The 15,206-nt window shown below is 41.2% G+C and overlaps 1 protein-coding gene across 1 annotated transcript in view; it reads right to left on the bottom strand.

Moving 5' to 3' along the window:
* Nucleotides 1-1,483: 1,483 nt before the first annotated feature.
* Nucleotides 1,484-15,206, bottom strand: part of LOC108891061 (trichohyalin) — a 37,819-nt gene continuing 24,096 nt past the window's right edge. Inside the window, exons 18-26 of the mRNA XM_051072911.1 lie at nt 10,638-10,787; nt 5,062-5,202; nt 4,545-4,733; nt 4,262-4,445; nt 3,794-3,906; nt 2,918-3,106; nt 2,632-2,768; nt 2,166-2,386; nt 1,484-1,620 (exon numbers count right to left, since the gene is read on the bottom strand). Coding sequence (XP_050928868.1) covers nt 2,296-2,386; nt 2,632-2,768; nt 2,918-3,106; nt 3,794-3,906; nt 4,262-4,445; nt 4,545-4,733; nt 5,062-5,202; nt 10,638-10,787 — 1,194 coding nt within the window. The 3' untranslated portion in view covers nt 1,484-1,620; nt 2,166-2,295. The remainder of the gene's footprint in view (nt 1,621-2,165; nt 2,387-2,631; nt 2,769-2,917; nt 3,107-3,793; nt 3,907-4,261; nt 4,446-4,544; nt 4,734-5,061; nt 5,203-10,637; nt 10,788-15,206) is intronic.

Here is a 15,206-nt window from a genome sequence, read left to right as displayed (position 1 = left end):
GCGGGTTAGCCTGCTGAGCCAAAGCTTGGATCCGTGCCTCGGGCTGAGGAGGAGCAGTGGGCTTGGCAGGGCTGCTGGGGGTCATGCCAGGGTCATGCACACACTGCTGGGTACAGGTGGAGGTCAAGGACTCATGGAGAGAGTAGACTGTCTGGTGGCCCTGCTTGCTGCTGAATCTATTACTGGAGGTGATGGTACTGCTGGATATACTGATGTTGCTGATGTTGTTTGGCTCTGGAAGAATGGGGGCATGGACATCAGGTAGACTGCCACTACTCTGGGAGCGGGGGATTTCTTGCTTTGACCTGAGTGTTCTGCAGGACTTGATGAGCCCAGTGTTTTGTGGAAGGGTGCTGTCTTTGTGGACAGCATAATCTGTGAGGCTGGGGCTTTGGACAAAACCTCTGCCTTGGGGGACCAGACCGATCTGTGTGCTGATGAGGCTGTCCTTTTGAGGTTTGGAGACTGGGAGGGTAGGGCTCTGATTGAGCTCTGCAGGATGGGGAATGGGATCAGTTTGTGGCAAAGTATCACTTTTGGATGTGACCGTTGGTGTGCTTTTGCCCTGGGTACCTGTGCCCTTCTGAGGCTGGTTATACTGACTGTTGGGGTCATTTAATAAAAGCTCAGTTTTTGACAAACTTGTTCTCTCAGGGACAACATTGTCCTTGTCGTAAAAACTATCTGTAATGCTGCTCTTATGGACTGGGTTAGATCCAGAGCTGGAATTTGGTTCAGGTCCACTCAGGGAAAGATCAGCACTCTGGCAGAAGTTAGCTGTGCTGGTCTCTTCAGTCCTCAGGATACTGCATAGAGTGCTGGTGAGGACGCTTGGAGCAGGAACTGTCGACGGACTCTGGACAAATGAACTGGACTGTGACCTGAACCTGTAAAACCCACAAAGGAACAAAATCTTAAATCTAGATGGTCTCCTGGTGGATTAATGGTCTACACCTCAAACTAAGACCCTGCCACTTTGAGAATTTCGGTCTTTGTCAGTACTTTATGTATACTTTGACCAGATGTTTCCTGATTTCAGTCTTTTCTTAAAATATACATTTTTATGAAACAATCTGAGGTGATACCCAGCCCTGTCCATTACATGTAATATAAACCTTATTTTGCTGAAGGGATTATCATACTGTCACACTAACTTTTCAGCTTAATTTTATCAGTCATGTTGCTGATGTAGATGTGGCTAGCTTCTGCTGGTGCCTACACTCATAACAGCATATGAAGGAATGTTGAGATGTGACTGTGTCCTAAAACAGACCTGGCACTGCTGTGACGACTGGTGTTAGGAGTTGGACAACCCTCTGTATGACTGGACTCTCTCTGTTGTCGGACTGCACCAGTAGCAGTACCAGTCCCAGTCCCACTGTGCTCTGACTGGGCATGGTTCTGTTGGCTGCACTGGCTGATGTGGACACTGTGGGAACTAAAACAAAAGCCCTCCTCAATGTCTGATTGGATCATGCTGGACTCTGGTGTCTCTGCCAATGGTGGCAGGGAAATGTCGTCAGGTGATGCACAATCGTATTCATCGTTGGACAGCGAGTCCTCTGTCATCACTTCTTGCTGCTGGAGCTCTGTCTCTGACAGGCCTCCTGCTGATGCATCCTGGGTAAAAAGGATCAGGTATTAGACTGATATTATTATTTCATAGAGGTTATTTAAAAGATTCTCAGGCAGGGAGGTTTAAAGCTGGGGGCAAAGGACAGACTGTGCTCATAGGGAATTAACAGTTTAATAGTCTAACTCTGAGCTTGACCATGTAATGCCTTAAATGTTAGCAAAATCTTAAAATCGATTCCAAAACTCACAGGGAAATAGTGAAAACATGCAAGACTTAGAGTTCACTCCTTTACTGGAGCAGAGCTGTCAAAAAGGGGCGGGGGGGGGCAAATAAAAGATTTTGATTCATTTAGCTGGGCTAGGATTCGGGCTATATTTTACAGTCACCAGGTTTAACGTACAGTTGTGTATCATCAGCGTAGAGATGAAAATTAAAGCAGTGTTTTTGAAATACTCAGCAAAGTAGCAGCAAATGAATGGAAATTAAAAGAAGATCTAAAACTGATCCTTGGGGGACACCACATGTGAAATGAACTCTGCTAACTGACCTGTAACAGAGTTGTGTTTGTACCACAGGAAGTGTACACTACCTGCATCTCCTTCCTCTGAAACTCCCTCTGGACATCAGAGAATGATGGGCTAGTCAGAGGAGGAGGGGGCATCGCCTGAGACTCGGTGGCGACAGCCTGTACTTGACTGTGGATGGCATGGACCTGTCGGCTAGCCTCCACCGAGGAGCGGGACAGGCTGAAGGTATGGGTGGAGCAGTAGCAGGAGGATGAGCCTCTCGCTGTGTGACTGCTGCCTGTGGCTGAAGGAGAGACATCATAATGAGCCTTTATTTTTTTACAGTCCAGGATTTGATGTATACAAAACCTGATTTTTGTGCCCAAATAAACTTTGAACTCTCCTCTATGTTCTAATTTATTTTACACTCTACATGATGTGAATGATTCTGTCAGTAGGCTAATGTCAACTGGGTAGATTGAAATTAGAGAAAAGAGAAATTTTGGCCGTTGTGGTGAAGAGGGCGTTGAGCTGGAAGGCACAGTGTACCTGCTCTCTGCCTCCTGACTGCGGCTCTTCTGTAATGGAGGCTTCCTATTGGCTGCTGTCTGCCTCTTCACAGGAACCTCCCTCCCATCATGCTCGGTGGTCAATTCGGGGGTGTGGCCTGTCTCCTTCAACTCGTACTGAAAGTGTAGGATAGATACAGACGAGCTTCATTATCAAATGTTCTTATTGCCATCTTAAAATATAACCAAAAGTCAGACGAGAATAAGAAAATGTTGTTGTCTCATTTGTGATTTGAAGCGTAAACTCTTCATGTGATTATTTTTACCATGTCAGCAGCCTCCTGTGTGCTGCGGTTATCCGTCTGCTCCTTCTTTTTCATCTTTCTGTTTTCCTTCAGTTTGTTCTCTTTTTCTTGATCTTTCTCTTCTGTCTCATTCTCTTTCCTCCGCTCCATCTCTCCCTCCTTCTTTATTTCTTTCTCTCCGTCATTCTGCTGCTGTTTAAGACTCTCAAGCTGAAAACAGCACAGTGATGTTAGTCTGTATTTAGACACCCATTAAGGTCAATAATCTACAGATTATGTTGTTATTTGACTACACAAATCACAAGTCATAAATTGGTATTAATGTGTGTACGGTCAATAAAAAGTATTCACCCTCATGTTTTATTGTAAATCAAAGTGACTTTTTTGACACAGATCATTAGAAAAGATGCTTTGATGTTCAAGTGAAAACAGATCTCTGTAAACTGAGGTGAATTAACTCACAGGATCATCACCAAAATACCTACTGCTCTATTGTGAAGGTCCACCTTTTACTGAGTGAGTATCACATTAAACCTCCAGCATGAAGACAAAGGATCACCCAATGCAGCTCAGTGAAAAGGTGACTTAAAAACCCAAAGATCATCAGGAGATGGATTCAAGAGCTTTTCCAAGTTACCAGAGTCCAGTTCAACCAACCATTAAGAAATGGAGAGACTGGTCCTGAAAAACTGAGTGAACCAAAGGGGTCTAGTGAGGAGGTCCACCAAAAGACCTGCGAACACCTCTAACTGACCTCCAAGCTTCAGGGGTTCAGATTGGAAAGACTGAATACAACAACAGTTTGACTTTTGATTCAACAGTCATAGCAAAGAGAAAGACAAAACTCACAGGACTTCAGTTTGTCAGTAAGCGAGAGAAGGTCATGTGTTTTCTTACCTTTAGTTTGGCCTCCAGCTCCATCAGTCCATCACTCAGCTCTTTGATGGACTCCACCATCTCTGAGTGTTTATTGACCGTCTTCTCTATGTACCGCTGCCCCTCCTCCACCCCTGAAACACACACACACACACACACACACACACACACATATTTTAACTTTCTCTGAAATGTATTGGAGAAAAAGTATAATATAGCTTTGAATAAAAGTACAAGTACCTCACAACTGTGCTTTAGCACACCACTTGTTTAAATTTATTTAGTTACATGTGTGAAATCTAGTTGCAAGTAAGCAGGAGTCTAAATCGTTAGCTTAAAGTAATGAATAAAAAGTCTGAGCAGTTTTGTGAATGTGATGACATTGTCATATGTGAAATATGATATCTAATGACGACGACAGGGGATATGTCAGACACAGATGCCTTTTCAGAATAAAAGCATATGTTCTCCTGCGGTATGGTGACTCACCGTGCAGTCTGACAGCCAGCTCAGTGATCTGACTGATCCTCTCCTCCTGCTGAGGAACCGTCGGCCAGACAAACTTCTCAAACTGTCGGTAGAGAACAGAGGCGGCTTCTGTGCTGCGACACTCTGAAGAAAACTTCCCGACGCGAGCGATGGTTGCACTCGCTTCCTCACACCAGAACTGATACTGTTCGCAAAACAACATGTAAACACATCGTAACCATCTGAACATGTTTTTAAACTTGCTGTTGTCAAATAATCTACATTTTAATTATCTGTTAATCACCTCCTCCATGGCCTGCTGCAGTCTGCAGGTCATGTCCAGTGTTTTTTGGTGTTCGCTGACACTTCGCTCAAACTCTCCCATCTGTCTTTGCAGCTCGTTGATGGCATCCTCCACCTCCCGGGCCACGCCCCCGTCCTTGACCTCTGACCCCAACCGAGCTGTCACACCCTGCAGGCGTTTCTTGAGCACCTGCAGGATCAGACAGACCCACCTCTCATTAGGTTGTTCTCAGTAGGTTGTTAAAACCACACAGCCAACCTGTAAGAGTCAGGTGTTTCATCAACTGGCTTTTATGTAACATCATAATCTATACATAAGCAAACCAGAGAGGAAACAGGAAAGCCAACAAATAACACAAAACTAAGTTTTGCACTTGGCTGAGGTAGAAAAGTTATGGCAATGAAAAGGGTATAGATGGCAAACCTGATGGACACAGAGTTTTTATTTTAATAAATTTTTGCGTTGTTTTATGCAACAGTGACAGAGACAGAGAGGAAACATAAAGAGGTGGACATACCTGCAGCTTCTCCTCGTACACCTCCACCTGCTGCAGCTGGTTCCTGACAGCCTTCATGTTCCTCATCCTGTCGTTTCTCTTCAGGTAGCTAAACTTCAAGTTGCTGAACCGCTTCTTCAGCTCCTTAAAGGAGTCACGAAGCTGAAATCAGAAAATCAGAAACCTGAGTCCATGAGCTGGTTTTACATAAAGACCATGATCTGTCTTTAAGTATCACACATCCCTGTGCTCCAAGAGTTTTACGTTGACAGAAAGACTTCCAGTCTGGTTAAACTTCTGTGATCTGTGGTGCAACTAGAAATTACTTCCCTACTGTGGAGTGAATGCAATTTGTTTTTTGACAATATATAAATATGAATATTGGTAAAGGCCAACTGTAGTCTCCTTGAGTCAAATATTCCATGTTAAGATTTCTTACTTAGTCTGATGAGAACAAACCCAAATGTATTAATTTCATTGTTATATGAAACAGAGACAAAGCAATCGACAAAATTTTAGTCATCTTTAGCCATGCAAGCACCATGGCCACTGCTGGAGAGTAACTAATTACATGTCACGTAGTTATGTAATTAAATTAGATAATAAATGTAATTGTAATCCATTACATTTATTGAGAAAAATGTGTAATTAAATGATGTTTGGACAAATTTAAGTCTAACACCATCAAGGGTAGAACATCTTACATGGAGCTGTCTCTACGTCTAAACAGGCTTTATTCATTTGTCAGTATGCACTTAAATTTTGTTAGAAAAGTAATCACAAAATGATCAAATGTAACAAGTTACTCTGATAAAGTAATTAATTACATTACTTATTATGCTTTTTAACATGGTAACTAGTAATCTGTAACTTCTTACATTTCATAAGTAATCTTCCCAGCACTGACCATGGCTGTATGAATAGTAATGTGAGGTGGTCAATCTACCTCTTGGACTGAAATACCTCAACAACCATTTGATGGATTGCAATGAAATGTTGTTACTGACAGTCATGGTCCACAGAGGATGAATCCTACCGACTTTGGTGCTTCCCTGAAGTCCCTGAATGCTTTTCCATGTTTGATTTTGAGCAAAATATCTCAACAACGTTTGGATGGACTGTCATGAACTTTGACATTCATGATCCCCTTAGGGTGAACTGCAATAATTTATATAATTTCTACCACCATAATAAAATTTTATTTGGGTATCTGGTATCTAGTATCTAGTCAAAGCAAAGTTTTAGTACTTTGAGTTATGACCAAATTTCATGTTAATTTATCCAATCTTTTTTTTTTTTTTTTTTAGATATTTCAGCCATCCCTAAAGCCAGGCTACTGGTGTCGCTAAAATAGCTATTATCAGAATGTATTATTTTATAGTTATATCATTTATATTGTATCAGAGCTGTTAGCTTGGTGTTGATGTAACTGCATGTAGATGGAGATTTGGTAAGATTATTTTTAGAGCAGGAGGGTCTAAATCCAGTGGGACATTTTTGCTTCTGAACAGCAGTGTCAGATGGCTGATCTGTCAGCTAAAGACAGCTGAGAGAGAGAGTAAAGCAGACTGAGACAGTGTGGCCCACTAGTTGAACAAATGAAGAAGCTGAAACCAGAGGCTGGAGAACTGTTTTTCCTCACACTGGGGTGGTGAGAGAAAGTAGCATTAAAGTAACAGAGGTCTCATGGAAGATTACCCATATCTACCAGGCTGCACTATGAGGTAATTCTGGGAGTTTCCCACAAAGTTCTATAAACTAACGATGAGAACCATGAAGTACTTGAGAGAGATTACCATTAAGTACCACAAAGTAACACATCAGAAGCTTATAGATTACAAACAATTACCTCAAAGCGCTACAAACTGTCTCAATGTACCCTGAAGGAGCCATTAACCCTCACGTTGTCCTCTGGGTCAAAGTGACCCGGTGGCCAACAATGTGCCTTTGTGTGTGTGTATGTGTGTGTGTGTAGTAGGACTTGTTGTTGTGCATGACATTTGTGATTCTGAAGCGGTTATTTTTTGTTTTTGAATAATAGTAAGAAGAAAAAAGTATATGGAATACGAAGGGCAACAGGAGGGTTAAGGACCCACAGAAGACCTCAGAGTACTATAAAATATCTCTGAGGAACATAAAGTCCACTGATTTACCCCAAAGGACCAAGAGACCCCAAAACAATTTACCATACAGAACCAAAAACTACCACAAAGTCTCATGACCTATTCCAAGAGTACTATGACGTACCCATGAAGTATCCCAGAAAACCAGAAAGTGCAATGACCTACCCCAAAGACCAAAGAAGTATCACAAAGAGACTTCCTCTGAGTACAAGTAAGTACTGCAAAGTATCAAAAACTATCCCACAGTGTCATGAAGTACCACAGAAAGATGCTGGTACAAATCCCTGAATCATCTGAAAAAGAACCAAGTTAAGTAGACCACAAAGATCCCCACAAAGATTATCCAAAAGTACCACAATGAATACCATAAAGTAGCCAACCCCAGAACACCACAAAGCACCCCATGATATCCTGTAATATCCAGAAGAGATAATTAGTGTTTACCATAGAGTACCCCAGCCTAGCATAAACTCCCTGGTAGAAATGGCCCAGAGCACCCTGTAGTACCTCATATAACTATACCATGAAGTACCCTGGAATATGTCTCTACCATACCCATACTTTATACACAAATTCAATATCCTTCAGAGTTCAGCTGAAGTTCTGTGATGAAGTATTGTACCCTGGCAATCCTTAACAAGAACCAAAAATACTCTGCATGTCTGTGGTGAGAATAACCAACCCACCAATGAACAAATATAGAACCAGTTCTCAACAACAAGTCATGTTTTTAATCATCACCAGCATCCAGCAACTAATTCATGTAGATCCCCTTCGGGTGACTCAGCAATGTGGACACAAACAAGTCCAAAGGATCATAATCACAGTTGGTCTCACTTCTTCCCATTAACCTCAAGTTCAACCGTCATCCATCCAACTGAGTGTTCACTTAGTGGTGGTGTATCATTACAGAGCAGTGACAGTTAAGCCCTCTCCCCAGATGGAAATTTTTGACCATTAATCTTTTCATTGAGGGTTTCCAACAGCACCTTGAAGAAAGAAAAAGATGCTGTCGGCCATAACTGCTCACAGACTCCTTGATACTACCAATTTTCAAGTTTCACAACACAAGTAAACTTAAAGCGAGGATAATCTTCTGAACAAAGCCTGATGAAGTCTACAGATGCTCAAACATTTCCTATGGTGTTATGTAAAACCACTGATTGCACCAAAGGTTTATCACCAATAAATGCAGCAAAGAGAAAGATTAGCCAATGTAAACATGAATGGAAGCGATGCAGGTTTTAAAATATTAAAACAAATCAGCTTAAACTGTAATGATTATGCCATCTCTGTGGTGGCCAACAGTGTTTCAGTTTAGGAATGGTGGGCAGAAGTCAGACTGGACTTTAGCTGAACCTTGCTGAATGTGTAAATATTCTGTTCATTCTGTCAATGTATCATTAACATAAGGTAACATTAGTGTTTAAATATTAGGTTTTTTTTCATAAATTGTATTTGTGTTTCTTGTTTGTTTGTAACACTAAGTCTCTGATGTCTGCTCCAGCTGCTCCTGCAGGTTTCTATGTGTTGGTGACACACAGCACCAGGTGCATGATGGGAAATACCCGCTGGCTGACTCGGCCTGTATTTAGTCTCTCTTGCACCCCCCCCCCCTCTCCTGATGTCATTCCTGCAACAACTGCTGCTCTGCTGTTCAGTGACACAACAAATGAACCCAGTAATACCAGTGAAAGTGAAACCAGTGAAATTTCACAGATTTACCTAAGGACGGGACCAACATGGTTTATCATTCACCACCATCTTTTACTAGAGCCAGAAAATCCTCATTTCATTTCAGCAAGGAGTTAAACATCAATGTGGACAACTGAGTGTGATGTCAGGCAACATATTTATCAAAAGCCTGAAGGTCTGAACACACCAGGACATGGTACAACGCCAATGTGCCATGCTGTGTGTAGCCTAGAAGAGAATGTATTAGAATGAGGTGTAGCTACATTGTTTCTGGTTTTCTGGCCAGTTCAGTGATCAGCTTCAGTCTTCCCTGTAAACTGAAATTCACAGTCTCGTGTTACTGTACCATCATTTGGTGTTAAATCAGTCTGCTTCTGCATTTCTTGTGTTAAAAAGAAAGTATAAATTTGATTTTTGCAGAGAGAAGTTGGAGGGTTTTCCATTCAGCACCGTTTTCTAAGAACAGCATCTAGTGGACAATAGAGGAACTGCGGCTGAACACACTTGGGCTGCTGATACAGTCCAGAAACCTTCCACAACTCTGCTTCTTCTAATTTTTCTCTGTCAGCAGGAAAGAATCATCGGGAGAGACTGACTCCTGCAGCGAGCTGAGAGACTTTATGGACTTCAATAAAATCTAAATATGTCCAGCTGACTTCAGTTATATTTAGACTGTGATAAAACTGAGTGGGTGGTCACTTCAGACCAGAGTTACCCAAGTTAAAGCTGGAAGAAAAGTTTAATTTATCTATCTAATTTATCTATTTGGAGAAGTATGTTGACATTATTTAATTTAAATCAGATGCAGAGAATTTATTTAGTTAAATAATATTGAACAGTTTAACAAAGTATCTACAGTTCAAGGGAAAATATATATAATATATATATAATTTGTATATTAGTGTAAAAGTTTAGACAAATTTTATAGTACATTTCCTGGAAAGAATGTAATGCAATTTGTTACTAATTAGGGAATAGGGAAAACAGAGACAGCGTTTTGTTGATACACTTTAAAATGATTTAAATATCATACTCACTAGGGTTTAAATTGAGTTTTCCTTCAAGAACATTTTAGTTTTTTTGTTAGTTCTTTGAAGAAAACCTCCTGTGAAAATAACATGAAAATTAGAGACTGGTACAATATGCCAGCCTTTCAGTAATCGATGATAAATCTGATTGATCTGAGTGTATATGAGTGTGTCAGACTCAGATTGGTTCTGTGCAGAGACTGGGTATTTATAGCCTGACAGACAGACAGACAGGTGGCAGCAGCTCCCTCTGCTGGTCATAGTGACGAATAACAACATTATCTGAGGCCTGTCTATCTCTGTAGGAATCCTATCCATAATGTTGTCAGACAGTTGAATTCAAAGATTTTTGTCCTTTTCCATCATTTACACCCAAAAATACAGAAAAATAAGGCCCTGGTTCAAAAATACCAGAGTTATCCTTTTTTAAATATAAATGTATTGTAAAACATGCAGTATTTTGTTTTTTCCTCCACTGTTTTGACAATGAGAGATTGAGTAAGTCTTTGGTCATGTTACTCCAACATGTCAGATCTTAAGGAGTTCAGCCGGGCTGACAACTTTTAATATGGATTGTGGTTGGATCATAATGTGTGTGTTTTCTTTTTAAATCTAGGATGTTATATGGCTATTACAACATATGTCCAAAACTTGGAATCATTTGTTAAACTCTGAAGCACAGCAACACCAGCCGAATGATCTCTCTGGGACTCCCTACACTGTAGCTTTTACCTGTGACCTGTGACCTCACCTGGTTGATGTCATCGTTGAAGAGGCGGGTCAGCAGCTCTCTGTGGAGTTTCTCCTCACGTTGAGCTGCTTCGTTCAGCCACGAGACACAGAGAGAGTCCAGAGACAGAAGACGTGCCTCCAGCTGCTCCAGTCTGAAACTCGTCCAACCCTGAAGAAGAAATATTCAGATCCATTACTGAAAGAAAAATACGACGACAAAATACTCAAGTAAAAGGCCTGCATTCAGTTAACTAAGAGTACTGAAGTAGTTAAAGTATGGCACCAGGAATAATACCATTAGCAGCGTAGTTTGAACAATAATAATTAAAATAATGACAATAACATTAATAACCATACTTGAGTAAATGTAAATATTTAGGACAGTAATGCTTTATAAATTGTGTGTGTTTGTGTGTTCATACACTGTGGGAGACGGCAGTGCAGATGTCCATCTTCAGCGTTGAAGCAGTTGTAAATAGACTCTGGATCTGCTGCTGTTCCTCCCTGTCCTGGCTCAACTCACTCTCACCTGATCCACGTAGACCAGTTGAACCAGTCATAGGGTTTGCAGGATCTGACTGGAGCAGCACCTCCAGCTGAACAGACAGAAAACAACATTACTGTATAGTTTGTCGCGGTCTGATTTGTTTCCATCATGTTTCCATCTACTATAGTCATGTGAATATCATTGATTGGCTGATGAATATAAATAGCTGGTGGAGCTGATTCTTCAGTCAGTGCCATTAAACAACTGAAGAAGAAGAGGACGCAAAGAGATGAAGTCATTAAGGCTTATTTCAGACGAGAGGAATTCAGCCCAGTTGTGACACACTGCTGCCCTGGTCGACAAATTTCCAGTGTCTGACTGTAATATGAAAGGGAATAATTGTTGCAGGGTATTTTATTGTAGGACAGAGTATGATGCTGCAACAAGTACTTGTAAAATAAAATACTTTATTACTTATTGGTGCGTGTTTTCAGAGTAAAACAATGATATTGAATTTGCTCCCCTGACCTGTTTGGCTATGAGATGGAAGTTGCTAGTCAGGTCCAAGATTGACTCGCTCTGCTGGATCTTGTCCTTCACTCTCCTCTGGAGCTTCAGCAGCTCTGACAGATCCTCCTCCTTGACTGCTCCTCCCTTTACCTCCTTCACCTCCAGTCGGTTCTGGGCTCCTCTCACAGTCTCCCAGCTCTTCATCACGTACTCCACCTCAGCGTCTAGTTGCTGGACAGAAGAAGAGAGAATATCTAATCATAACAGTCCTGACTGTTACAGTCGCAGGAGTCACTACAGTCCACCATCCCAAGTGGTCCTCATAGTTCCAGTGATTTTAACAATCACAGTAGATGCTGAAGTCCCAGCGGTCCAAGACCAATATCATTGGAACCTCTACACTACCAATCGTCTGAACAGTCCAAAGGTATCCAACAGTCAAAACTCACCCAGGAGTCCCAATAGTCCACTTATCCAAAGTCCAAGATTTCTACAGGTCCAAGCAGTCCTAGTTACTGCTACAGTCTTAACAGTCCTTGTAGTATGAAAGTCCCATTGGTCACCATAGTCGCATCAGTGTCAATAAGTCCCAGTCGTCTCAGAGGTTCAAAGTTCCAGCAGTCAAGACAGCCCCAACAGTCTGAAAGGTATGATGCTCTTAGCATTAACAAAAAGTCCTCCATGTCTTGGTAGGTAATGGTCACAAGACTCACAGCAAATTGTGGTCTGGCCTGGCTGAAGTGCTCCAACAACTTGGAGGTCTGCTGCTCTGAACCCAGATCCAACAGAGTGCAGGAGTCCAGCAGCTCAGAAACACAGTTCAAGTCCTGCAGGGTCTAAAAACATACAGTTAGGGTTAGGGGCTAGGGGTTAGGGTTACTAGTTACTTCCAGACTCTGACATGGTGTAGTTAGTACCTTGAGCAGTCTCTCTTGGTATTTCCTGCAGAACTTCATGTCCTCCTGCTGCTGCTGGCTCTGGATTTGATGATGATTCTGCAGCTCATTCCACTTCCTGTTTGCTTTTGTTGAGTTGTTCAATTGTCCTCTGCACCACTGATACCATAGACTGCAGGTTTAACCCTGATCCCAACACCTAATGTAACACACACACACAAATACAAATTAACATGTTATTAATTTAATTCTATCTACTTTCTTTTAAATAAAGTTTAAAAAAGAAAATAATTTCATTTCATTTTATCTCATAGCATCTAGTCTCATTTAATTTTTTAAAATCAAATTCTACACACTGTCATCTCATGTCCTGTAATCTTAAAATCATCTAATCTCATGTCATGTAGGTGACATAACATGCTATATGATATATATAATATAATATCATGTCATCAGGTAGTTTTATCATTTGATCATTTAATCTTAATTCATGTCATCAATTCCCACACTCAATAATCCCATGTTAGATTTGTGTTCTCATGTTACCTAATCTCATGTAACATCATTTTGTGTTGTAACATTTAATTTTAGATAATTTTATCCAATCTCTTTTAATGTGATTTTATCTAAATGTATGTGTTCTTATCTCATACAATCTCTTTCATTTAATCTCATGTAATCTAATATCAGGTAATTTCATTACATTTCAAAATTTACTTGATCTAAACCCCACAATCTGTTATCTAATATTGTCACATTTCATTTGCTCTTGTATCATGTAATTTCATTTTATGTCATCAAATCTCGGGTAATTTCTTCTCATCTAATAACACTTCACTTATTTAGTTCACTTATTTCACTCTTCACTTCATTTAATGTCATCAGTGTTAATAATCTGATCTCATGTCATATAATTTCAGGTCTGGTTATCACATCATTTAATTTCAATTCTTCTAATCTCATTTTATCTCATTCAATATTATGTCATCCCATGCCACATCATGTCATGTAATTTCATGCCGCCTCATTTAATCTAACCTGGTCTCATCATGTCCTCTGATCTCATATCTGTCAAGGCATGTCATCTAATCTCATCTAACCTCATTTCAAGGCATTTCATGTCATCTCCTTTCAACTCATTTCATCTCATCAAAACAATTTGGTCTGAACCCTGGTTCCTAACAGCATGGTTACCATGGTGACAGCGTGGACATAGTTGTCTCCCAGCTCCTGAGCAGTGAGGATCCTCTGCAGTGTTTCCTGCCAGGAGGCCTCAACTCGCTTCTTTTTCTGTGGTGACACAGAACTGGTGGTAGTCTTGATGTTACTACTACCAGCTTCCCTCTCCTCCTGCTTCTCCTGCTCCTCCTCTTCCTCTTCTTCTGGCGCCTCCTGTAGATCTCCCTCCAGTTCCTCCATCCTCTCCTCCACCTGGAAAATAGGAGTACCATCAGCTAACAGCACAGGTAGCTTCATCTTCTTTGAACACTTCTCTGACGGACTCCCTCTCTGCAGTAGAGATGTATTTATCCTTTAAATACTGACATTTCTTTTGGTCAGAGTGATATCAGTTGGTCAGACTTCCCTGCAGGCGCCCTCTAGACGCTGTAATTAGTAGTAGTAGTAGTATGTCATATTGACAATAAAACAATAACAATAAAGACAATAATACTATTGCATGGTCAAAATAACAATATCTTAAGTTAAGTGAATAACTCATTGAGGTGTAGACTAAAACAGACTCAGACCTGCTGTGCTGTTCTGAGGAAAGTGACGTAAGTTTGCAGCAGCTGCAGGTTTGAATCAATTTCCTGTTCAGACTCTGCAGCTCCTTCCAGGACCAGATCAACTCGACCAGCAAGTCAGGACTCAGTGAGCCGGTTGAGTCAGGAGCAGGTGGACCAGGCCGAGCAGTGCTGGTTCTGGTCTGCCCTCCGGTGCCGCCTCTCTTCAGTTGCTCTGTCAGGGCCTTCAGAGGGGACAGCTGCCTGCTGGTTCACTTGGAGGCCGGGACTGGGTTCTGCTAGTTGGATCTGTGTGCAGAGCTTGAATCTGATCCACGATCTGCTTCAAGTTTTCTGCATCGTGACCTGCAGACTGGAGACAAACCAAGAAAAAATCATCTGTGGAATGTGTGAAATGCCTCATATGCATTACAGTGTTACTCTGTTATACCACAGTAACAGCAGTTTATCAACTTCCTGCTATAACCTCAGTCAGTCTGTCGTCATCTGAGAATCTGTTCGAAGCAGCTGCACAAATTTTACTGCAGTTTTTCTAGAAGGACAGAAACTTTTAGAAAAAATTATATGTGTGTGTGTTAATGTGTATGTGTGTACCTCAGCCTGTGTGTGCAGCTGCAGGTGTTTGTTCAGAGCATCTTCGGCTTCAGAGAGTTGCTGTCCTGCTTCAGAGCTGTTAGACAACACACTCCTGCCCTGCTGCACCCAAGTCCACACCTGCAAAACACACACAAAACAAACAGATGTTGTAACACAAAGGCTATCACTTTTTATTTGAAATTCTAATTTTTATTTGAATGTGGGGTGAAAAGAAGTCTTTATAGCATCAGACCATTTGAAGTAGTTTGCCTTGTAGTCCACCAGAGGGCAGTATCAGTAAACTAAACTAATGATAATGCACTGTAGTTTTTGTTAGGGAAAAGGGAAACAGTAGCACGACCAAAGCATCTGAG

Source organism: Lates calcarifer, linkage group LG1 (genome assembly GCF_001640805.2).
Source record: "Lates calcarifer isolate ASB-BC8 linkage group LG1, TLL_Latcal_v3, whole genome shotgun sequence".
NCBI classification, from domain to species: domain Eukaryota; kingdom Metazoa; phylum Chordata; class Actinopteri; family Centropomidae; genus Lates; species Lates calcarifer.
Note: the sequence above shows the minus strand (reverse complement) of the source record. Positions and strands in the feature narration are given on the sequence as shown.